At 37.6% G+C, this 26,861-nt stretch overlaps 1 protein-coding gene across 2 annotated transcripts in view; it reads right to left on the bottom strand.

Annotated features, from left to right (window-relative positions):
* The window catches only part of LOC117962498 (uncharacterized protein KIAA1958-like), a 29,906-nt gene extending 6,550 nt beyond the window's left edge, over positions 1–23,356 (bottom strand). Inside the window, exons 1-3 of one of the 2 annotated variants that reach the window (XM_034924883.2) lie at positions 23,141–23,356; positions 14,324–15,538; positions 6,454–6,541 (exon numbers count right to left, since the gene is read on the bottom strand). In XM_034924883.2, the coding sequence (XP_034780774.2) occupies positions 6,454–6,541; positions 14,324–15,521 (1,286 nt within the window). In that variant the 5' untranslated portion in view covers positions 15,522–15,538; positions 23,141–23,356. The remainder of the gene's footprint in view (positions 1–6,453; positions 6,542–14,323; positions 15,539–23,140) is intronic. The other variant, XM_034924881.2, reaches the window with a different exon arrangement.
* Positions 23,357–26,861: the final 3,505 nt, after the last annotated feature.

Genomic DNA, 26,861 nt, shown 5'->3' with positions numbered 1-26,861 from the left:
CGTTGTAACAATAGCTGAATTTTGTGCTATACTGCTTATTATAGAGCGTTATTGAGAATTATATTGAGAACGTCAAAGTAATATTTCATCAGACAACAGAGGCATCATAGTCGATTTGGTTACAAATCAATTTTCAAAAAGAACTTTCTCAGAAAAAAAATGGATTGTTAAAAGGGAGGTATATACCACAAATATCCGAAACATCACAGGAAGGGAAGGGATATACTCTCCACTTCCAAAACTGAAATTATTAAAAGGTATCTGTGGCTTACCTGTATCTGTCAATTAAAAAAAATAATATTAGCATGTCAAGCAATCACTTGTCAATAGCCATAGCATTCTCGGGTACCTCTAACAAGATTGAGAAAGACTTAATCTCTTCGGTATCTCAGGTTTTGCTAGATGCAATAAAAAGCAGTACAGGAAGCCAAGTACGTAGCTGTAATGGGAAACCTAGCTCAGCTGTCTTGTGTTTTCAGGTATGTCACTGACAGTGGCCCGAATGAATGGTTGTTCTGTGAAAATTTGTTACATTTACTGAAAAAAACATTGTAATCGAGTGACAGCCCTAATTTTATATAATATATATATATATATATATACATACAGTGCCTTGCGAAAGTATTCGGCCCCCTTGAACTTTGCGACCTTTTGCCACATTTCAGGCTTCAAACATAAAGATATGAAACTGTAATTTTTTGTGAAGAATCAACAACAAGTGGGACACAATCATGAAGTGGAACGAAATTTATTGGATATTTCAAACTTTTTTAACAAATAAAAAACTGAAAAATTGGGCGTGCAAAATTATTCAGCCCCCTTAAGTTAATACTTTGTAGCGCCACCTTTTGCTGCAATTACAGCTGTAAGTCGCTTGGGGTATGTCTCTATCAGTTTTGCACATCGAGAGACTGAAATTTTTGCCCATTCCTCCTTGCAAAACAGCTCGAGCTCAGTGAGGTTGGATCGAGAGCATTTGTGAACAGCAGTTTTCAGTTCTTTCCACAGATTCTCGATTGGATTCAGGTCTGGACTTTGACTTGGCCATTCTAACACCTGGATATGTTTATTTGTGAACCATTCCATTGTAGATTTTGCTCTATGTTTTGGATCATTGTCTTATTGGAAGACAAATCTCCGTCCCAGTCTCAGGTCTTTTGCAGACTCCATCAGGTTTTCTTCCAGAATGGTCCTGTATTTGGCTCCATCCATCTTCCCATCAATTTTAACCATCTTCCCTGTCCTTGCTGAAGAAAAGCAGGCCCAAACCATGATGCTGCCACCACCATGTTTGACAGTGGGGATGGTGTGTTCAGGGTGATGAGCTGTGTTGCTTTTACGCCAAACATAACATTTTGCATTGTTGCCAAAAAGTTCGATTTTGGTTTCATCTGACCAGAGCACCATCTTCCACATGTTTGGTGTGTCTCCCAGGTGGCTTGAGGCAAACTGTAAACGACACTTTTTATGGATATCTTTAAGAAATGGCTTTCTTCTTGCCACTCTTCCATAAAGGCCAGATTTGTGCAGTATACGACTGATTGTTGTCCTATGGACAGAGTCTCCCACCTCAGCTGTAGATCTTTGCAGTTCATCCAGAGTGATCATGGGCCTCTTGGCTGCATCTCCGATCAGTCTTCTCCTTGTATGAGCTGAAAGTTTAGAGGGACGGCCAGGTCTTGGTAGATTTGCAGTGGTCTGATACTCCTTCCATTTCAATATTATCGCTTGCACAGTGCTCCTTGGGATGTTTAAAGCTTGGGAAATCTTTTTGTATCCAAATCCGGCTTTAAACTTCTCCACAACAGTATCTCGGACCTGCCTGGTGTGTTCCTTGTTCTTCATGATGCTCTCTGCGCTTTAAACGGACCTCTGAGACTATCACAGTGCAGGTGCATTTATACGGAGACTTGATTACACACAGGTGGATTCTATTTATCATCATTAGTCATTTAGGTCAACATTGGATCATTCAGAGATCCTCACTGAACTTCTGGAGAGAGTTTGCTGCACTGAAAGTAAAGGGGCTGAATAATTTTGCACACCCAATTTTTCAGTTTTTTATTTGTTAAAAAAGTTTGAAATATCCAATAAATTTCGTTTCACTTCATGATTGTGTCCCACTTGTTGTTGATTCTTCACAAAAAATTACAGTTTCATATCTTTATGTTTGAAGCCTGAAATGTGGCAAAAGGTCGCAAAGTTCAAGGGGGCCGAATACTTTCGCAAGGCACTGTATGAGAGAAGATATTAAAATACAGCAGTTCATTACATAATGAGGCTTAATCATTTAACCATTTTCCAGGCAAACAGGCCCCCCATATGTGCAAAAACTAAATGAGTGTAAGCACCTTGAGTACAAAGCTAAACCTTTGGAAAGGACATCAGTCAAAATGGCACAGCCTTAATTAGTGTAACACATCACTGGATAAGTAATCAATGGAACTGCCTGTAGCAGCAGCAGCAGCAGCAGACAATAATAGTTCTAGCTTTACAATAAAAGTAACAGGACAGCCATTGGCACAATGATAAATAATAGACAGTAATGCATAAGGATTTGGACTTTTCTTATGTTCCCCTTTCTAACAAAAATTGTTCATACATTTAAAATGTAGTTTCCAAATGAAGTTTAAAAAAAACAACGACTTTATTTCCAGTAAAGAACATTATACATTCTTGGGAAATGCTTTACTACATCAAACATACATATACTAAATCAACAATTTAAAAAGGCACCATTCATTCGTTTGTGGATTTGCACACAGAAAAGCAAGACAACATATACTTTATACTGTGTATTTATAAATATAACAGTACCTAGCAGTGACTAGCAGCCTTACATAGTGTTCAGTATCCTTCTATAAAGATGGTTATTTTTTACAATAGTAAAACATCAGTTGCTTAAAATAAGCATCAATGCTTTACCAGAAATATTTCAATGGAGTGTGTGTAATGTTTTCTAATACATATTGATATCTGAAATTCAATATTTTGCACACTTCTAGAAGCCAAATACAGGCTTTGCATACAAAGTAAAAATAATGAGAACCACTATCATTTTTAAATATAATGCTTAGAGCAACTTATAATAATATTATAATATAATAATAATAATAATAATAATAATAATAATAATAATAATAATAATAATAACAACAATAATAATAATAACAACTAAAGCAAATGAACAAGGATCTTAAAGTATAGTATCTATGTGGTTAGACTGTAATACTTTAATGGGATATATATTATTATATTAATGTACTTCTTTAGTTTGGGTGTCTAAAGTGATCCTCCCTTGGACATTAGACAAGCAACATTTTCAATTCAAATTTGTATGCCAGTTAGTTGTGGATTCTATTACAGATAGCTCGAGTAAATATTGCACTTCTGGTGTAATTGTGTCTTTTTTGCAGAATGAATATTTCAATGTAACTTATCATGACTGCAGCCGATATGTCATGCAAACTTAAATCATCTTACTTTGTCAATGAAATGTTTAGAATGCCCTGATTCCTCTGTCTTAGTATACTCCCTGTTTAAATGCACAAGTCCACGCTGGCCTTTTTAAACCCCCCATTGCTACTTTTACAGGTTTTGTAATGTTTTGAAACTTGCCATATGACTGTATCCCTTAATGGAATGTGCTAATTTATTAACAGAGTTTATTTCTTCTTCACACATCCCTGGTGTTTAACAGGAAGACAGAGTTGGCTCTGTATTTATACTTAATATCAGGCTCAGCAGGCATACTTAGAAATGCTTGTAGTGAGAGTTAAATGTCAAAGGCCACAGACTAGGGCACTTAATGAAAGCAAAGTGGTTGGTTTCACAGCCCCGGATCAGCACAATTACTCTTGCCTAAAATAACATTAGGTAGCCCAACACTAGGGCTAATCTGGGTCTGTGAAACCAGCCAAGGTCAATTACCAAGTAGTTATCCCCTTGGTAAAGCATTAATGCTAATTGGATTCTAATTGTTTTTGTCAATCCATTTTGTAATGTGCTTTTATTGATATTTGTGGTACTGGATTGCTTTTGGCTGCTTGAAACCAAGTCACCATTACAGTGAGAATTTCAAGATTCTAAAGATTTAAGATAATCTATTGTAAAATACAGATATCTGTACAAGTCTAGTGTTTAAGAAAATATACATATTAAATAAATTGTAATATTAAATATTTATGTGCATTATACATTGACAATAAGTGATAATGGATTGCTAGGCTTTTCTGGTTGACCTCTCAACACAACATACCTAGTGTTGGCTCTCACTCGGTATCACCCACTGTAGCCCTTAACTCCTGTACACAACTAACTGAAAAGCCCAAATACAGTACTACAGAGATTGAATTGTCTCAGGAAGATAAGTTAAAGTGTTACAGAACATGATGGCAAATTTTCAAGACATTAACTCCAGTCTAACTAACTATTTTGTGGAAAAGCGAAAAACACCTGTTCAAATTTACAAAAATACAAGCAGAAATGATTCAGAAGTGTTCTCAAGTGTCATTAACCTGGAAATGTACCCATTCAAAAAGGAGTTAATTAAAGACCAGAGTTTGAAGTGTTACTTGCTTGTCTGTTTTAGATTGTCTTTTCATTTTGACATGTATAACTTCAGGTACTGAAGCAATAGCCAGCACAGACACCGATTTTGTAAAAGGTTTTACTCATGACTACATGTTAGCACACGTAGGCAGGTTCACTGACACCAGTTTGTGTGCATGATTACCTCACATTACCTCACACATACATTAAAAGAGAGAGTCTTTCCATTGTTAATAGTAGCTGTTATAAAGAAGGACTGGCTAGTGGATGAACAAGCACAATCCAAGGCATAAAGCATTGTTAATTGCTTCTGATGGCAACACCCACTATCTTCCTCATTTAGGGCCAGCTTTGGCCAGGTACCAGAAATCTCTGGGTATGCACAGAAACAAAAAGAGAAAAACAACAAGCATCCCTTCATAACTTCATCATTAAAAGTTTATGCTTCATTAAAAGTTTATGCTTCATAGTAAGTACCAATTTCCATACCAATTTCGAATTGTCAGACTACTGCTTCAGTTCATCGGGCATGTGTTTTTGAGCACAATGCAAAATATACATTCAAACCAAAAGGGACCCAAAAAGTGCTATGATATGTAGTTTCTGCACAGTGTAATAATCAAATAGATGGATGGCAGTATTTCAGTCATGGACAGAAATAAGGAATGTCAATCACTGCTTGACTAAGTACCAGGGGACAGAACCTCTGAGGTTAAACAAATGCCTATGTAACACATATCCCTGTTACCTAAAAAAAAAAGCAAGAAACAGGGAATAAGCAGGTCTTATAAGTGGGTCTTAAGGTACTATTAGCAGGCACTGGCTATATCAATTTGTGTTTAAAAGGCTACATTTTCTTTGTTTTCATCTTTTAAAAAACAATCACTGATGGACAATCACTGTTTACATATATTACAGCATCTACAACACAGAGAAACTAATACTTAAGTTGTATCCAAAGAAGAGTCGAAAGAGCCAGTGATGACAAAGTTAGTGCCGCTGGAGTGGGTGGCCATGGATTGAGTAGCCTGTTGGCTCAGATTGTTACAGATCAGTACTAGCTGGTTGCTCTGTGCTTCCGAGAGGGTACTGCAGCTCTGGTAGACGCTGAAGTTGGTCTTTCTTCCGGGGATGTTGCCCTTCTCACACATGGTTTTGACCATCTTGGCCAGTTTGTTTTTACCCAGGGCTTGGCAATTGTACCAATGGAGGGCAGCCAGGTTCACAACAGGTTTGATAGATAAATAAAAAGGGGAGTCCTCATAACGCATGGCCGGAGGCCTCCTTTGGGCATACTCCTTATAGTCCTGCACGGGACAGGTCTGGGGTGCATGCGGCATAGCATATATCCGGAACTCTGCACCGCTCCTCTTGGTTTTGTTGTTGATGTCAGTCGTTTCCGGGCAGCTCCACTCCAGACACTCCAAGTTGGTCTCGGTCATTCGCAGACGCACATCACCCCATTTTAACGTGGAGCCGTGAAAACCAGCGCAGTGCCCAAATGCCTTTGTGTTATTCAGCCACACCAGGTTGAGTAGTCCCTCTGGGTTGAAGCGGCTCAGCAAGCCCCTTTTGCGTAAGATCAGCTCATCGGCAAAGGTGAGCTTCATGGATTTGTGGGGCTTGTTACCCTTACCTTTGAATTTAAGTTCCATCTGCTTTTGCTTCAGGGCTTCCTGGGAACGTTTGAAATCTTTGTCTCTTGTGATGCTGTAGGTGTACTTGTGTTCCTTGAGGTAACGCTCCAGTCCACACTGATAGTTGGCCAAGCTGTTGGGTTCATATTCAGAACCGTCTTTTTGTCTGGCATCCACAAAGAAGGAAGCCAGGTAGGCATCTAGTTCATTGCAAGGAATCGTGTAGATTTCCCGAGTTTCCGTCGGGTATTTGGAAATAAGGAACTCCCGGAAGTTTCGAAGTGACGTCTGGGTGCTCCTGATGGTCTTTTCGTTCTGTTCCCTGTTAGCTTCGGCTTGTCTTTCGTCAATATCTATTAAGAAAAGCAAGAATTAAAAAAGAAAAAAAAAAACAATTAACCTCCCAAACGTGAACGTCTACAAATAAAATGATTATTTTTCTGGTAAAAACAAATTTGTGTAGTTCTGTGGAAAACAATATTACATACCTGTCTTATGTTTGAAAAGCCAACTCCGGTTTCACAAATGATGTACAAGATTAAGGCAAAAATCAAAATGAGATCCTCAAGGCCCTGCGGTACTAAGTGCATGGCGGTCAATGGAAAAGAAATTAGAAATTAAATTTATTTTTAAAACAATGGAGGACAATTTAAAAAAAAAAAACTTTAAAAAACAACAATTTTGAATGATGTTAAGGGTCAGATTTTGCATATCAAATGTTTTTTTTTTTGTTTTGTTTTGTTTTTTTAACTACAGTATTTACTCATTTGTGAAACCAGAGGTTGCACTGGTTCCTATTGCTGTTTTCTTATTTTAACATATCATCCCAGTTACCATTTTCTACATCCTGGATTTTCTATTTAAATCAGTGTTCATGTTGTAACCAGCTACAACTTAAAACACTTACTTACACGCAAATCTCATAACTATTTGGATACAGGAAATTGACACTGGGTACAAGCAGTCAAGAATGAAAAGATATACAGGAAAAGGTCATTTTAAAAAACAATTTTGTTTTTGTGAGGTTTAAGTGATAATCAAAAATGAGCACTTGATCTGTACAAGGACTAGGTGTGTAAAATACCTAAAATGAAAATGTCTTTGAAATGCTGCCAAGTACTGTTTAATATATCAGTATGTCAGTATGGAATAGGAAAACGGCACCAGATATCAACACCTGAGGATGGACTGGAACAGCCAACAAGCTTACCCCTGAACGATTTTAATTAAACTACGCACAGCCACCTGTTAACTAGCAATTGTTCTGTTCTGTTTTTGTACCTACACCTGTCATGTTATTTAATCTTGGTGGTGGATTTTCACTGTCTACCAGCCTTGTTATACAGTACTTGCAACCATTCTTTATAGTAAACGTGCCACAAAATAAAATTCAAAATAAAAACATTCCATTAGTTAAACCGGTCTTCTGGCTTAAGCGTGTTAAATGACACCTTCATGCCAAATTCCTCCTTGAGCTGACTGACTATAAAAATCCCTACTGCTCTTATTGTGCCACACACATTTTCACACAGCAGTATGAGATCTATGTGACTGCTTACATACACAGCGTTTTATTCTCTGGGTGTTTCCCATATGAAATCAATTGCAAACAGTTTGTTTTGCAACTGATGTCATCTGGGGTACAGTCAGTGAATCCAAAAAAAAAAAAAAACACACATCCGAAATACAGCACCTTTCAAAGCAATCATGATTCTTCAGTCAACAGACACAGTGAGATTTATTACTTTATAAAATACAGTATCAAAAGCATGAGTTCAAAAGAAAGTGGCACACACATTTTGTTGATTTCCCTATCTTCGAGGACTGTGCCATATGGCACTTTGCTGTGATGTCGTAATGTAAAAACAACATGACTGAATATGATTTCTAATTTTGGAAAGGTGAATACAAATATTAAAACAATTATTGGTAGATATTGCAGCAATACATACTGTACTCAATAGTCAACAACATGAAGTGATGCATTTTATTGTGAAGTCTATTGCCTCTTCAGTAACACCCAAGGAGTTAAATCCTACATCCCTTGTGGAAATATTTTCAATACTGCCACTACACATTCTTAAATCAAATTTACAACCTGTCTGTTTTCAGGATTGTGCTGCAAGCAACCCACAGCAAAGTAATTAAAAGAATAAATCCTAGCAAAAGATGCCTGCAAATCTATCTTGAATTTACTCAGCAAAGGAAGACAGATTTCAGAAAGCCTACCACTATTAAACAGTATACTGTACAGTTCACCACTATATGGATTACATATCGTGTACACACATAGTACTAATAGTCCTGCTGAAGTAACAGTACATATTATCATACTTCTTAAATGGCTGCATGGTTTGATACTGCAGCTACTGTATTCCCAACATGGCAACCTGAGAAAGGTTGGTAACTTTAGCGAGTAAACAGTTTTGATTAGTCCGTCAGTGATACAGTGCCTGCAAACATGTTATAGTTTTGTACATGTGCATAGGATTTCTGTACCTTGGTGAAGTAAATATGCTAACCTGCACATTTATCGTGGTTCAATTCTGTACCCACCAACTTTACATGGATTAACTCCATGCACAATATCAAAGCAATATTCGGTTTACCAAGGATCCCTGCAGACGGCAGACGATGAACCAGTTAAAACTAGGAACTTGTTCAGGCTCCTCTTGTTCAGACACAGGTCATTAAAAGTTTTAATGAGGTTGCAGGTCCTCCTCTCAGCTAGAGTTGAATCACTAAAAACGAATGCCTAAAACATGTCTGGGCAGTCAAGGATGGCATTAGGTTTATGTGAACTACAGTATACCTTCATGATGATCAGAATCTTTATTCATACAGTTGACCATGTTTAGATGAGACAGTTGAAATTCAATATATACAATACACCCAATTTTGTATTCACATAAGCAATACAGGGATAGAGTGATAGGAAATGCAGCCTAATACATTCACTGTGTTTTAATGTTAGTGTTTTTCTCCATTGTTATACAGCCCAGCATATGTGTATTTACTGTGTACCAACAGAATATGCAGAAGTCAAAACACCAACTGTGACACTGTATTCACAAATGTACTGGGACATACTTTAACCCACAAGGGACATGGTCAAACAGCTCCTTCTAAAACGTGAAACAGCTATTTTAAAAGGGCATGTCCTGGGGGTAGTTCTTGCTAACACTTCGCCCACGCTACTCCACTACTCCGCTCACTCCACTGGCTCCCGATCACCGCTCGCATCCAGGTCAAGACTCTTGTACTAGCCTACAGATGCCTTGACCAGACTGCACCCAGCTACCTCCAGACCCTCATCTCTCCCTACACCTCCACTCGACCTCTCCGCTCCGCCTGCACTAGAAGACTGGCTCTACCTCCGCTACGCTCCCCTGCCTCCAGAGCCCGCTCCTTCTCCACCCTTGCTCCGCAGTGGTGGAATGACCTTCCTACAGATGTCAGGACTGCCCAGTCCCTGACCACATTCCGGTGCCTCCTTAAGACTCACCTCTTCAAACAGCACCTGTAGAACTCCTCTGTTTGTATCCTGGGACACTATCACCCCTCATTTAAATGTGCTTTATTTTGCTCTTATCTGCCCCCTATTTTACTGCATTTAATCCTGTACTTCAGAATACTGTAATCTGCCAAGTGTTTAACCTGTAGTATTTTGTATTTAATCATATCCTGATGTAACTATCACTATTATCTGCTGTATTATTGAATTGTGGTTTGTCACACTTGTACTTTGCTTGAACAAAAGTTATTGTATTTCTTGCTCTTATCGTATTACTTGTATTGTAACACTTAATGTATTTGCTTACGACTGTAAGTCGCCCTGGATAAGGGCGTCTGCTAAGAAATAAATAATAATAATAATAATAATAATAATAATAATAATAATAATAATAATAATAATAGAAACAGACATTTGCATGGAGCTAAAAGTTTCACACAGCTCTGCTCTTTCCAGAAGGCAACATTAGCAATTTAGCATCATTCTAATTCCTCAGCACCCAGTAACAGAACTTTCTGGATTCAACTACAGTAAGCTGCTTCAGTAGCTGTGTGTTTCCCATGCACAGTAATTAACTACTACCATACAGTCAGTGGGCTATCCATCGAAATACCTAATGGGTACATTTTCCACTTACAGCTTAATAAGCTTTGTTCTTTATTTTTGATCACATGAAGGCCCTTTTTTGAGCCAACTATGTTCAATTAAACACTTGGAAAAGTGTTGATTGTGAAACAAGTTTACTTTAGTTTTTTTCTCCCATAACTTGATTGAGACTGTGATTCTGTTTCATTGATAATGTAAAAAATCAGCTCCTTATTTTTAGTGCAAACCAAACACAAACAGCGAGTTCAGTTAAATTGATTTGATTAAATGGTAATTAAGAGGAAATTATTTGCAAAACAGGTTAGAATATTTTTGCAACGAGTCATTAAGATTTTAAATCTGTGAAAAGCCATTTAACTGAACTTGCTTTTTGTGTTTGGTTTGAATTAAAATAAGGAGCTGCCTTTTTCTCCCCCCCCCCCCCCCCCCAGAGTTTAATTAAGAAATGGAGTCGGCTCAATATAAACTAAAAAGGGACATCATATGACCAAAAATAAAAACCGAAAATGAAGAACCCTAAATATACAGTGGTAGTGTACATATACGTTTGTCTTTAACCATACTGAAACTATCACTACAAGAAAAAACTTAAAATTATATTACATTACAGTCTTTATTATGGTATTTTTTTCTTTGCTAGGAACCACTAGATTTATGAAATCTGAATTTTAATCTTAAAAGCTGCCATTTTTTTAAAATACTATTATGTTGGGTTTAGCCTAGAATCTTAGGCTAGTTGCAACATCCAAGTTTCTATTACTGACAACACTGTCCACTCATCTGCCATCTGATTTCCCCCGATGGGAAGATAGAAAAGGAGATCACCTGAAAAATAGCCGGTCAGGAATTTGCCAGAGATGATACTGTGACTCAAAAAATGGAACTTTGATCTACTCTTATAAATATCCACAACTACGTTTATGCCTACACAAGTTGGCTGCTACAAGTTGGTCCTCCAAATTGTACCAATTGTGTGCTCAGTGTACGGTATATACCAGATGTGACGCATCCAGTAAAGGCACTCCGCGTGGAGTGCAGGATGCGCCCTATAGCCTGGAGGTCACCGGTTCGGGTCCAGGCTATTCCACTGCCGGCCGTGGATGGGAGTTCCCAGGGGGCGGCGCACGATTGGCCGAGCGCTTAGGTCGACCAGGGTCTCCTCGGCTCACCGAGCACCAGCGAACCCTGTAGACTGGCCGGGCGCCTTCGGGCCTGCCTGCAAGCGGCCCAGAGCTGCGTGGTCCTCCGACGCTGTAGCTCTGAGGAAGCTGTATGGCGGGCCTGCAGAGTGAAAAGAAACAGACGGCTGACGACACAAGTTTCGGAAGACACGTGTGTTCGTCTTCGTCTCTCCCGAGTCAGCACGGGGGTTTGCAGCGGTGAGCCAGACTTAAATTGTACATTTCAAATTGGGGAGAAAATGGGGTAAAAAACAATTGGCGATTCCAAATAAAAAAAAAAAAAAGAAAGAAAAAGCATAGTAAACAAGGTTTCTCTAAGACTGAAAAAAACAACAAATTAAATCAAATTAAAAACAACCAGAAGTAGAAAAATAGTCTGCACCCCAAAAATATAAATACATATAAAAGTTTCATGATGTATAAATAACAGCCTCAAATAAAAATACTTACCTTTTATTGCTGTTGAAATTTTGCATACTTTTCATTGTTTCTGTTTAAAAACCCTTTAAGAAAATAAATTGTAGAACCCCCTTTTAACAATACTATAGATTTTTTTTCCCCCCAAATAAACTTTATTCACAGTATAAACCTTGGAAACCATTAGACATTGTAACTTTTAAACCAAAAGACCATTTTCATTCCAGAAATGTTGGCATCTTGCTTCACTGGTAGTTTTTGGAAGTTTACTTCTGAATTTGTCCAGCACTAAGGCTACATTGTGAGTATAGAACTATACTTTAATCTGTTGGCTTTGCAAAATAAAATTATCTGACCTGATGTTTGTACAGTGCTTTAAATATTGAAAACATACTAAAACATATTCAAGGTTCTACAAGTACAGCTTTTGAAATGCGGATACTGAGAAAAAGTAATATCAGCATAAAATACTAACCTTACGCATGCGCACCAATAAAAAAAAAAAAAAGAAATGCGGACTTCCGTATTGTTTTTAAGATGCAAATGCGTACCTTCAGTACATTTCTAACAGGAAGGGTGCTCTGGGATGTGTCTTTATTGCTTATAAAAGACGCTGAGAATAAACATGTATGATGTCATTGCAATCACTCTGGTGAAACAATGGCTTGTAATTTCTCCAAACATCAATATTTTTCAACAAAACTTTCAGGAAGTACTGTAAAGTCCCTCAGGTCATAGAATAACCCATTTTTATAGATGTATCTCTAAGCAGGATACTTAATAATAAAAAAATACTTAACGCTAAAGAAAAAAAAAAAAACAGAAAGCTTGTATGGTTTCTGAAGTACTTTATAATGTTCCCCAGATTGTTCTGAAAAAACAGATATCAAAGATACTACTGTAGTTAAATTTTTACAGGAAGAGCCAACTACAGCCCAAATAAACCCTGGTCCTGGGGGAGCATCCCACTGAAAAACGCTTGGTCCTTAACAGGGGTTAAGCAGTGCTGCTTGTGATCCCGCCTATCAGCCTTATGCCTTTCTGCCCTGACGCATATTCATGTGTGTAAGATGACCACTGAAACCTTTGATCTGAACCGAGCATCTTTGACAGGGGTGCAAATCATTTTGTAAACTGGTGCCTACTGGTGCTAAATTATAAATACCACCCTAATCAAGCCCGCCTAACTACGCACACGACACAAACCTTCTCTCCTGTGTATGTGGATGAGTATGGGTGGGTCATTTGAGTAGTCCAGACCCAATGAGAAACTATCATCATCTATGGTTGCTAATGAATAAAATAAATGAATAATAATAACAACAATAAATTAAACATGTCTACTGGTGCCAGAATTTAATGTCGCTCATGCTATATGAGGTACCCTAGCGCTAGAATCTAGCTCCAAATTTGCACCCCTGATCTCTGACATCCCAATTGTTGAACTGTCGGAGGAGGTGGTGGGGCTAGACAGGTACTTGGATGATGACCTCTAATTTTGGTGAGTACCAAACCCTTTCTGCTGGTACTCATGTGAGAACCTAATGATAAAAGTTATGTGAACCCCTGCTTATAATACTATATTAGTATAAAATGCCATGTCATTGTTAAACTGAACATGAGTGTGGGACATAACAGCTTTATTGCAGCTGACAGACTAACCCAACAAACATATACTTGGTAGTGGTGGGAAAGCTTTACATACAAATGTGTTGATTGTAACAGCAAATTTAATCATAGCACAATGGAAACTGTAGACTTACTGATCAGATCTGAATTTTACCCACAAATGAATCAACTCCCACCATTTTTCTTGATAGTTTTTTGCAGGGACAGCTAAATAATTTTGTATGGCCAAATTACAAATCTTTGCATGTTAGTGCATGTGTAAAACAGTGTTCTGTAACAGAGATGTGATTAGTGTAGAATGAGCGCTGGAGCTTTAAAATGTCTTAGAATCAAGGCAAGTGGTGAAACTTACATCTCAGTTAGATTTCTATACTTTTCCAAACATGCCCAACTTTAGTTTTGCAGCCAATTACTGTTCTTCCCAGGAGAGTTCTGGGCCACTTTTGTTCATGAATATTTCATGCTAAACTTTCCAACATATGTATTCTGAAACAGTTTGAAAAATCTGTTTTGGAAAATGGTGACATCAGATACTCAGCACAGGTCAATGAATATTTATGATGGCATCTGGGTCAGCTTTGCTGTTAGTTACTCAAGCTTACATGGTACTGAATCTTTGATACTCAGGTGGGTTGTTTATGTCATGTAACATTTTAAAGATTACTTACGTAAACCACCTCTCACATACCATGCTGTCACCTTTCAGACAAAACTAAAACTCTCCCACATCTGGCGAGAACACCTATGTCTTACTGTGCACATGAACGACACACTCTGAGGAGTCTTACCTGATGCTGCTTCAGTGTTACCATCCATTGCAAAAGCTACAGAGGCATTATTTTGCTGCTGGCTGGAGCTGACTTCCGGCTCAGTGATCATGGAGGGAGACAGAGCAACCTCGCAGGAAGCCACTGGTTTGGGGGACGGTTTGACAAGCTCTTCTATTGGGACATGCTCAGTCTGCCCTGGAATCTGCAAGGCCGATAAGGGAATGTTGATTTGCTGGTTGACTCCAGATGTACTGACTGGCATCTGATGGGTCAACGGCTGGCTGGAAGCCTGGACATTCGTCACAAGCCTACAGTGTCCCGCAACAGGGCCCCTTACAGACATTGGAATCATACCATGTGAACTGATTGGGGGAGAGATAGAGACTCCTTGAGTGTCATTCTCGACACTGAGGATGGGAGACGCCAATGTGGGTGGCATATGAGGCACGGTGTATGATGAAGGTCCTGGGAGAGTGGTTTGGGACTGCTTTGGTGTCTGAGTGAGGGACAAAGCGGGGCCATTGATACCCCCAGTAAGCTCAGCATCGGCCACAATGTAGTAGTCCTCAGGCATCTCCTGCTTTATCTTCTTCACGATCATGTTGTCTCCTCCACTGCTGCCGCTATCCTCCATGTTTTGGCAGGAAGGTTTGCTCTCTGCACCAGAAGGAAGTGGGCTTGTGTTGGGCCTCTTCTGAGGGGCACTGTGCTGCTGCTGTCTGAGCAGCTGGGTTTCAAAGTCACTGTCCTCGTCCGTTGGAGAGGACTCACACACCATGTCAAACAAGGCGTTCTCATCCTCATATTCCTCCATATTGTCTTCTACTTCTGAAGGCTCACTGCAGTTGGAGAAGTCGTAGGAGTCTTGGGTCCGGTTGCAGTCCACCTTGGCTTTCACCGTCCTTCCTGGGAATCTCTCCCCGGGACTGGGCTGCGTTTCGGAGGCCGCCCCACTAATGCTGGCACTGTCTGAGTTGAAGCTGCGGCTGTCCTGATAGCACATGCGTTCCTGGGATCCGGCCCGACAGGTAGCCGTCAGAGGCCAGTGGTAAGCATGACCGGCGGTACAGCCCCACATGGCTGTCAGGTTCCCCTGGGAGCCCTCAGACAGCAGGTGCTTCAGGTTGGGGATGAGGCTGCAGATCGTCCCATGGCTGTGGGCCCAGCTCACCAGCTTTGACAGGTTTTCAGAAGACGTATGTAAGCAGTCCTCCATAGCTTCAGCTTACTTCCCTATAAAAAACAAAACAACTGAACTGAAACATTTATAACACTGCAAAGAAAAAAGTAGCAGTAGCAGTGATCTGTTGGGAGCTGAAAACTAAAACTGTACACCATTGATAAATTCACACTGTAACTAAATCCATCACTCTGATGGACTAATATTGTATGCAAATTGAAAACTAATGGATATAGCTGCAAAAACGAGAAGGTCAGGAATGACTGATAAAGTCAAGTAGAAAGTACATGGAAGGGTATGAGTTATCTGGAGAGATTTGTGATAAAGAACACCATTCTTTTGTGTTCATTAGCTGAGGGGCTGTTGCTGAAGCAAATTCTGACAGAAAATATCACTTAACACTGTAAAACTCCATAGACTCAGGGGTGTCATTCTTATCCTTGACTGATGATTTCTTCTGGAACAAAACTTCTTCTCTGGGGAATTTTCCATGCGCTTTATTATAACATGGCAGCAATCTTGTTGGCAGATTGGTGAGAAAAGGGGCAGATATGTATCATAAAGATTTATGGAAAACAGACATCAAGCCTGAATGTACAGTACTATGCTTTCAACATTTTAATGGCTTCCAGGCATGACAATAGACAGTATGTCATAAATGTGATGACACCAGGCATACAGGGGAGTGGAGGAGAAACAACAGCCAAACAATGCGATACCTCAGTGTACACTAGAAATGACAAGCTTGGTCAAACCTTGCTATCTTAATCCAGCCACTGGTGAATGTAAACTTGGGTTGGATGCTAGTATTTTATATAATTTAATTTAGGGTATTAAGTGGATGTAATGCATACTGTAGATGGGAAATTGTACTGTAACTTGAGTTAAACTTTTCTCACCAACAGGTTCGTTTTGCATTATTCTACAATAAGCTTCAGCTATAGTGCAAAGTTTGTTCCACTTTTTCAAGGCATAATGTCTTTATGAATTCTTCACCGCAATCCTAGTGCACAGGTTAAGTTAGCTGATTCGATTGAACTGCCCTGTTTTTAACTCTGTTTCCAGCTTGATCTTTTTAAATATAAAATAGCTATCTTAATGGCTTTGAAAAGACTAAGGACAAGGTACTATAGTCAGTAGTAAAAAGTACAGCCATAATGCAACTAATGCCTTTTTTAGCATAAACATTTACGATTTAGTCAACTTTTTAGTACACCTATTTGAGAATTTCTGGCTCGGTAGCCACTGTTATCAATATGGCTTCTTTCAGCCACCAAGGACCAAGGTCTTGAACTGCAACATCATCATTAAAAACTAGAATTATCAAAATTGTCACCCTTTCACAAACTTAAGAGCTTAAAATTGTTGGGCTATTGTAATGCAGCTTATGAAACAGCAGTTTATTGAGCCACTCCAATACAATATCTTATATCATGCAGAGATGTTGGTGCTATCTGGTATCCACATATGAGATGTAATAAATAAAACACAACAAAACCAGCAATATGCACTTCAATGTCAGCGCCCATTTCCTTGGTAGAACACCATCTGCTTTGCCTAATACTATTATATTTTGCTTTGTGTTGCAGCCCCTAGCTGTGCTTACTAAGGAGGCTGAAGAGATACAAGCAGTGTGCTGTTGCTGTTTCATAATAAACTGTAAAGAATTATGAAGTGCACCTCGGAGTTCCACTACTAGCTTTTTTACTTTTTTTCAATTAACAAACCAAAAATAAAAAGTTTTAAAATGAATTCCGAGTATATACATGCAATAAGTGTACTGGTATATAAAAAAGAAAATAAAGTGTTACATAACACAGCTTCAATGTACACACAATAAAAAGGTACTTTTTTTTGGAGTACACATTTTGAGAATTTCCCAATTGTACTTAATAATTATAGTTTTTAATATGAAAATACGTTATTGAAATATTACCGTGTACCAACAGACACTAGATACTCACACCTACACTATGAGCGACAAATACTCAATAGGCAGCAGTGTGGAGTAGTGGTTAGGGCTCTGGAATCTTGACCGGAGGGTCGTGGGTTAAATCCCAGGTGGGGGACACTGCTGCTGTACCCTTGAGCAAGGTACTTTACCTAGATTGCTCCAGTAAAAACCCAACTGTATAAATGGGTAATTGTGTGTAAAAAATAATGTAATTGTATGTAAAAATAATGTGATATTGCCCTGGATAATGGTGTCTGCTAAGAAATAAATAATAATATATTCAGTCTCTTTCTGCCCTGTACTGCAGCTCTGGTATCTTTCAGATTCAGTGTATCAGATATCACTGTCTTTCATGTAAACAGTATTTGAGTGAAGCTGATACTTTAGGAAAAAATTAACCCTTTCAGTGGCACGTTTGGCGTCAAAAACGATAGTATACTTGCATACTGTATGTGTGGTCGTTAATCTTTGAGCACAGTAGTTTTGGGAGTTACACCAATGTATTTAGGTGTCAACAACTCAGTGGATTATAGGCCCTTGTCTCTAAACTAGCAGGGTGGGTCAAATCATCTCACCAGGTCGCAAAATGTGACCAATTTTAATATGGTCAGTAGGTTTTACTGTAAATTCGCCATATTTGGGACTAAGCATTTACTGTACATACAAAAGAACTTCTGCTCTATAATAAAAAAGCTTTCTGCTTCAAAATCTGCACCGCCCCTTTTGATCTCACAGAGCCAATCCTTTTAGACTCCAGGAACCAACCCCCTTTTCCTGTTTCCACAGTAACACGGACCAGACATCAGCATACAAGTGATTTGTCCCACCCTGATTACAAGTAATCAGTTTGTCTGCAAATATTTTATTAAAATTAAATGAAGCATACTGAAATACACCATATAGACAACATTATTAGACCGTCTATTATTAGCGCGGTTGAAGCTTACGTAAGAATTTCCCAAGTCCTACCTGTCATGAACTTCTATTACATATAGGCAGGCTTGGCAGGATTTGATTTTTTTTTTTCACTTCACACTCGCAGACCGACCAAAAAAATATTTCCATCGTTAATAATCGAAATTTAAAGAAAGGGGATGTAAGAAAAATGATGGTTGAAAATGTATTAGAGTTCATTAATGTGTGTAAAATGCAATGAGTGGAGGAGGTACAGTATTTACATCCCTGGCTAGAGCAGCCTGATCCAGGGCGGAGCTGTGAATAATTTGAATAACATGCCTTGTGATAACAACATAACAGCACTTGATTACTGGAAAAGTGAAACCCAGTCACTGCCTGGCATGTCCGGTGTGGCATTACGTGCACTCGCAGTGCCAGTAACTTCAGTGTCTGTGGAAAGGTCATTCCGTTTGTTCAGAAAAGTTCAAGACAAACGTCGCACGTGCCTCTCTGAAGACCGAGTTGGATAGCTCAACGTTTTGTAGGCTACTACAGTAAAGACATAAACTTAAATGTGGAGAGCTTTGCTGGACCTAGCAAATAAATATGCATTCCAGTAACTGTAACAAAAGACCCGAGAATTTCTTTTTTTTTATTAATCTTTACATTTTGTACAAATGAACTATCAAATGAACAGAATCATTTAAAGCAGGTTTGATTTACTGATTTATAGATATTTACTTTTTATATTTTGACATATGATTTTATAAAGCTTTTAACAGTATACAGTCTGTCATTAATACACACACCCCTAATTTCGTGCAATCCTGAAAATTTAAATCGATAAAAATCTTATCCATCGAAATTCTTAAATAAAAATCGAATTCTGCCAAGCCTATATAGGTCGTAAATGTGCACTTTTGAAAGAAACACGTTACAGCAGACATGTATTTTCTTTTTAAAATATGAAAATAAGCAGGCTACAGTACAAGTACAGTTTAGTACTATAGTACCAGATGTCTCGTAACGTACTGTACATGTATGTATGTATGTATTGTAAGACAGCAGGGAGGGGGGTTAAAATCCTCCCTGTGTAGGATATGTGCGCAGGCACCCTTTTTGGTTAGTTTTGCTTTATTGTTTTATTTAATTTGTTAATTGTTTTATTATTAATTATCCCCTGCACCTGGTAATTATTGTTAAAGTAGAACCAGGTGCAGGGTATTTAAAGAGGGCAGTCAGTTTGCTCAGGGCTGCTGAGAAGAAGGAGGCAGAAAGGAGTACTCTGCTTCCTGGCAGTCGTGAGGTACAAAGTGTGCTGTATTAAAACTGTGTGGTTTTTGTTTATTGTTTGGTGGGGAAACGGCCTAGCTGTCCCACTTGTAGTCAGGGTGTTCCTGTGGGTTAGTTAGTGCTCGTACAGAGCTAGGTGTTTATTTTGTGTGTGTTTTGTTTTGGTATTGTTCATTAAAAATAGCGCAACTGCGCTTAAAATCCATTCCAGTGTGTTGGGTCGTATTTTTAAAGGGGCTAGAACCGCGAAGAGGGTCGATTCGTTTACAGTATGTATGTACTACACCCATGTTACAATCTTAAGGAATGGGCATTCGGTTAAAATTCTACATTTGTGCAACTTTGATAAATCATACAATTGAGAAGAAAAAAGCAGCAACCAAAGTCAAGATATAATAATCTATTTTGTAAACTACAATAGAATTAACAACTATACCCCATTTATTGAACAAAAAATAATTCTAATTCACAGGGGGATTCCCTGCAGTTGCTTTAGCTCCTATACCTGTGAATAAACCCCAAGGTCAAATCAGCAGCTATTACAGTTGTATTGTTTAAAATGAAAATTACTGGCCTTTTTATAGCTTCCCCACATTGTCTAGATGAAGACATTTCTGAGTCAACATAAACTCCAAGGTCTTTTTCATAGATTCCTTCTTCAATTTCAGTATCTCCCATGTGATATTTATAATGCACATTTTTATTCCTGCGTGCAGTACCTTACACTTTTCTCTATTAAATGTAATTTTCCATGTGTCGGCCCAGTTCTGAATGCTGTCTATTTTGAATGACCTTTGCTGCTGCAACGGTGTTTGTCATTCCTCCTGTTTTTGTGTTGTCTGCAAATTTAACAAGTTTGCTTACTATACCAGAATCTAAATCATTAATGTAGATTACGAATAGAAGAGGACCTAATACTAAAGAACAACGGAGAGAAATTTTTGTAACTTATTCAATGCCTCCAAAATCGCTTACACACGAAGATTGACTCAGCCTAGGAAATAAGTAACTGCAACATATACATCATTTTACGGTAAACATATCATTGGAAATTAAATATGTTTATAATCCAAATTTGATGTATTTTCTGGAATCTCTGAGAACAGTGAATGGGTGCTATATCAAAAATGTCAATAGTTCCCGGTTATCCACCAACTTACAAAAGGCACAAAACCTAAATATATACAGTAATTAATTCCACAGCACATTTTTATTACTGCTATAAAAAGACACACAGCTATTTCCAACACTGCAGAGTAGTTAATCAAGTTAGCCCATGTGGATGATTAACACTGAAATTAACCACACTGCTCATTAGCATTTAAAAGAAAAATAATAAGCCTGGTAGCACACAACTCTGTATATTCAATTTCACAACAGGAGTTGTTTATTTTTTGCAAACCTAATGTCACTGGTTAAAAAGTGGAAAACACAACAGCACTCTGTCCAGTGGGTTTCATATTCAGATTTAGATTTAGAAATTGTATTATATTGGAGCTAAGAATCAATTACATATTCCTCCCTACAGGCAATTTCACAAAAGGAAACTGTAATGATGTGACACGCAGACCGTTTTAAAACTTCCAGACAGCAGAGGTACAGTTTTAAAAAATGTTGAAAACCACGGATGTAAAGGAAGTACAGTATCAATATTCATTGATACACAATGAATATTTACCCCTTCTAGCTGAACAAAATTCATAACACACTAATGGAGGGGCTCACATACCCTGATTAGCTTTAATCTTGGACTATCTAATGTTACCATAGGTAAAGTAGGCCTAATCCATGACTAGTGCTAATAGAGGTCTGTGAAACCTGCCATTTGAGCCACTAAATACCCCCAGAAAATACACAGTTCATGAAAGTATGTTAATAGCACAGTGTACATACCCAACACAACGGTTATAGTATATAAAGTAAAAACGTGATATGAAGTACATTTTAAATTCTTCTGGTTAATTCCACTAGCCAAAGCAGATCACCTAATATTATCTACAGTTGTGTATAACTGGCTATACATTATACAAGTTAAAAATGAGCAGTAACACTACTCTAAACTGTTTTAGAATAATAATCTTGATATAATAGTTTGACATGTCTTAATTCAAATCTGGATGGATGATATGGCTGTGAAAATACTATAAAAGCATTTAAAAAAAAAAAAAAAAAAAAACGTAGAAAAAACACACACCTAAAGCATCTTCAGTACACATACACAACTTAAGTTCTGTAAATGCCATTCAAAACTAAACCCCTACACTAATGCTGAACTTGACAAACTGTCTCTCCCAAAAAGCAAGAAATTACCTCAGAAGTAAAGATTATTTAATTATAATTTGAGTAAAAGGTATTGGACATATTTAATATAACATTAAATTGTATTGCAATCAACGCAGTGGGCCTCACAAAGGAATTTGCTATGCCATACCAAAGGGATGCCTGTACTGTGTCTTTGTTTGTGAGGTGGAATGCTGCTAGAAGGGGTATTTTTTACTGAATGCTTTTGTATACCAATAATGTCTGTAGTACTTTTTACACTAAAACAATAAACTAAAACACTATGCTGGCACAAATAACTTACAATGTCACAATGCATCATTTAAAACTTTAAACAAGCTCTAGACGTTAGTGAAGTTAAATCAATTTTAAGATACTTAAACTTAAAGAATAAAAAAAACATTGTGTATGATTTATAACACTTAAGTTATCCACTAGTTGTTGATATTTGTACTTTGTGTTTCCTCTATTCTGTAGATTTCTTGTAATTATTTTGTTCGTTAAAATGAAAAAGCTGCAATAAAAATGAAAAAAAAATCACAGTAGCGGTATGTATGACGTTTTATTAACAACAATAACACGCCGCTGTCTCGCCATACCCTTATCGGTATGTTACATATAGACGAGTACTAGCGCAAAATGATTGCATTCTAAATACTTTTTTTGTAAAGATGTCTTCATAAAGCTGAACGATGTCAAGCTTTTTGATGCTAGCTAAACTTTATTTTTAGGTTCTTTCCTTAAAAAAAAAAAGTTTTACAGGTGTATTTGCTTTGATGAACGGCTGAATCTACGAAAAGCTCCATAATTTGAATACGTTGTATATCTCGATGCTCAGACTGCAGTTAGACGGTCTTATCAGACACAATGCAATGCGCAGACTCTAACCGGGATCCTCCTCCTCCATTAGAAACAGAATAGAATTGCACACAAAATAAGGAAATTGTTATAAAACACTTCAAACGACTTTCTATTGCTGTGTGCATGGTGTACAACAAAGAACATGTTGAGAAATGACGTGTTGACTTTTATGCAACTCTGCTTTTTTTTTTTGCAAAAGAATCAAATTGAATAGCCCTAAGTAATAAACGAGTTAGCTCCCTGCACGTATCCACCGAGTCAAGGACTCCACAGGAACAAAGACACAAAGGACCTATTCTCGTGCAGACCAGCGGTACAATAACAAAACACAAACCCAAGAACTCACTCCCCCGAAGCAATGAACACATACCTCCCAAATGGTAAAACTCCATAGGAATTCAAGCCAAGGTGTGATATGGTATAAACGTGTGATAGTTATTTCCCGAGATCTGCCTGTCTTTGCCTTGCGTTCCGTGATATAAAAAGGTCCCCTGACTCCCCTGCATTTAGACGGGAGACTCAGCGCTCGTATCAGCAGACACCGGAACTGGGCTCACAGAGTCATAAATATACCACAGGAAGTGTGCAATAACTCTTCTACTGTTACAATGTGGCCCTAGTCTGCTATCTTATTACATGCTGCTGGCAGAGGAATAATGTGACTCCTGTAAAGTTTATTTCTTCCTCCCTTCTGTCTGATACAGAGTAGCTGGCAGCTAAAGAGCTCTGCTTTTAATTGTTTTAATTGCTTTTAAAGTTGTTTTAAACTATCTTAATACTGCCTAGTGTATGTCTTATTTAGGACAGCCTGTTAGTGCATAATGTGGGTGTATATTCTTTTTTGCGTAACCCTAACAAAAATGTGTCAATTTAAGCAAGAATATATATATATATATAAAATATAAAGGAATATTGAATGTTGGCTACTGATAACCTGTGTCAACATATATCTGAAATAGGTCAAATCAGTTGAAGAAAGTGTTTCCTAGTGTATTATATAACTTAAATAAATGTACAACAATGCATGTTATGTCATGCACAACATAAACTGATCCATATGACAACAACTAACAATAATATTTTCAATTCAACCATGTTAATGAGATTAATGGGGGGGATTCAGTGCTTTTACAAAAAAAAACTGTAGGGTGTAAATGTGTAAGCCCTGTCATAACTGCCATTTACTATATATATATATATATATATATATATATATATATATATATATATATATATATATATATATATATATATATAATGTAATCAAACTTACCTAGGTTCAAAACTAACTAAATAAACAAACTAGGCTACATTGGTAGCCAAGGGCTTTCAAGAAGTCCATAGTCAAAAACTACCTGTCCAGAGTACTGAAAGTGCTCAAATACCCAACTAATGAATCATAATATAATATCTTTATATAGCACCTTTCATAGTGGACCACTGTCACAAAGCACTTGACAGAGGTACGCTGTGCATTATATGCAGAGTCACTTACAATATGACATTGATTTAACATCTCATCCGAAGGATGGAGCACAAAGAGGTTAAGTGACTTGCTCAGGGTCACTCAGTTAGTAAGTCAGTGGCAGAAGTGGGATTTGAACCAGTGACTCAGTCGCAGGGGTGGGATTTGAACCGGTAACCTCCTGGATACAAGCGCTGGACTTTAACCACTGGACCACACTGCCTCCTAAAGTGCTGTTGTCAAGTTATCTGCCATGATGGCCTGTCCCATCACAATGCAATGCTGCATGCTATTTAAAAACAACTACACACAGTGCGGACAATGGGCCTGACATGTCTGCATGCCAAATAAAGCATGTCAAAAAATCCATCAGAGTTGCCTCCATACATCAAGTAAACAACAAAATTACTTACCTTTTTTCCTGTTTTCTACAGAATAAAATAATAATAATAAAAAAAAAACTCTTATATACTTTTGCATATACAGATAGCCAGCCCCAATATAAAACAAAAACAAAAGCTTTTCACAAAATTCTATTTTTTTACATAACCATACGGTCTTGACTGAGCACCAAAAAACTTACAAATACATTTTTTTTTTCCTTTGGTACGTCAAACAAAAAATATTTATCAATAATAATTATAGAATTAATTTGTGAGGTTTGGCTGAATTTAATGGTTAGGTGCTCCTTGATAATACCAGCACTTTGATTCAAATTATTATGTGCTCGAGACAGATGATCTGCACTGATTTGTACTGGTAACAGGCCACAGCAACACCAAACCATTTGGACCAGGCAGTAAACTGACCGTTGTTTGATTTTGTTTTGAAATGTTTCCAGATGGCGATGTTAATTAAATTATGATGGAAGTATTTCGCTTATTTACATGTTTCTTTCTTAATTAAATTTTTTATTACAATTTTTAACTACGAAGAGCAACTCCTAACCTTTAGTCTGAACTTGCATATTTAAAACTAAAGTATGCAAAATAAGCAAAGAACCTAAATATCTTCAAGGCAGGAAAAATGTAATAAAACTGATTTAAACTTTATTTCTATGTGTTAAAATATAGTACATCAAGTAAGCTACAAAATTATGAACCCACCAGGCAATTACCTTTGATCAGATCATCTTTTATATAAAGGGACTTTGATCAATTCAATTTGGAAGAAATTCATCAAGAAGATGATAGTTTCTATAATGCTGTATAATAATTTTAAGTGAAGGTCACTCAACACATTTTAAATTGGTGCTGCAACCGATGCATCAAGCAACAATCATTAAAAAAAAAAGTTTTTGGACTGATCCCCTGGAAATCCTTCTTTTCTCAAAACCCCATATACTGGTTGTTGAATTCCTATTTCTGCCTTTGCTACTCATGTGACCAATGTGGAGTGGAATTGTTAGTATTTTTACTGCTGTGTTTGTGAAACTTAATAGGTTGATCATGCATACATCTTTCTTTTTTTGCCTTGATGTTGGCTCTAATTTACAGTCATGGTGGAGGACATATGTTACTGGCATACTTGTTTCAATCCGTTGTGAGGGGGGCTGGTGATAAAACAAGACCAGTGTTTATTTTTACTAAGTGCTAAGAAGAGTAGTTAAGAAGGATGGGGCAGTTTTGGGTTAAACTCACACAGAGAGACCTAGTAGTGTATTCCCTCAGTCAATCTATTAACTTTCACAAGCACAGCAGGAAAAATACTATGAATAGTTCTACTGCACATTGATCTAAAGTACTGAAGCGCTCTTATAAAAATGAAATAATACTAATCTGCAGAAATATAAAAGGACTCCATAAACACTTCTTTCAACTGACAGTCCTGAAGTCACACCACCAACTGTTCCATAATATCAGTTTCGACAGCGTGTAAGCTGCATTCTCTACACTGTAAGAGAAAGTCATGGTTACAAATACTTAATAAACAGTGTTACAACAAACAATGTAGCATTGCATTTATGTGTACCCCAGGGAGCACCTGAACTTGATCAAGGATTGTAAGGCAGCCAGGAACACACTTAGGGCCCAGTTCACATAATTTGTTGTTCTTGTTAGTGCCATTTCTGTCTTAATATTAGTGCTACTACCTTTCAGCAAATTAGCTAACCCACAAAGGCCAGTCTGTGTTTGAATTGGTGTTACATGTTTTCTTGATAGAGCTTTGTGAACTCATTTGGGGTGAATTAATTATATAATATGTGCAACCCAAAGGTCACTTCTTGGATTTTTTTTTTTGTTCTATTTTTGACATAAAAAAGTGACAATATAATTTTTTATATGAGCAATTGATGAGTAAATGCTAAACAGCTTGCCACAGCAGGGTGATAATAACACACCTCCAGTCTTTTATCACTGAATCGGGCCCTTAGTGTTGATGAACTTCATGGGAAAAGTGCTAGTGGTGTAGAATAGGTGGCATGTGAACTCCCCAGATTGTGAAGAAATGCAAAAGTTTCTGATTGTATAACACTACTAACATTCCAATTATATGTAGCATTGTTATCATTCAATGCTAAGTATATGCTAAACATTGTTTGTGTAACTTTTCTTTGTCAGTAGTTACCAGTCAGCAAATTATCATTCCGTAGTCTTAATTAGCTTTAGGTCCACTTTCGTTAATA

The sequence above is a fragment of the Acipenser ruthenus genome, chromosome 1 (genome assembly GCF_902713425.1).
Source record: "Acipenser ruthenus chromosome 1, fAciRut3.2 maternal haplotype, whole genome shotgun sequence".
In the NCBI taxonomy this organism is placed as follows: domain Eukaryota; kingdom Metazoa; phylum Chordata; class Actinopteri; order Acipenseriformes; family Acipenseridae; genus Acipenser; species Acipenser ruthenus.
This window is presented reverse-complemented; position numbering and strand designations above follow the sequence as displayed.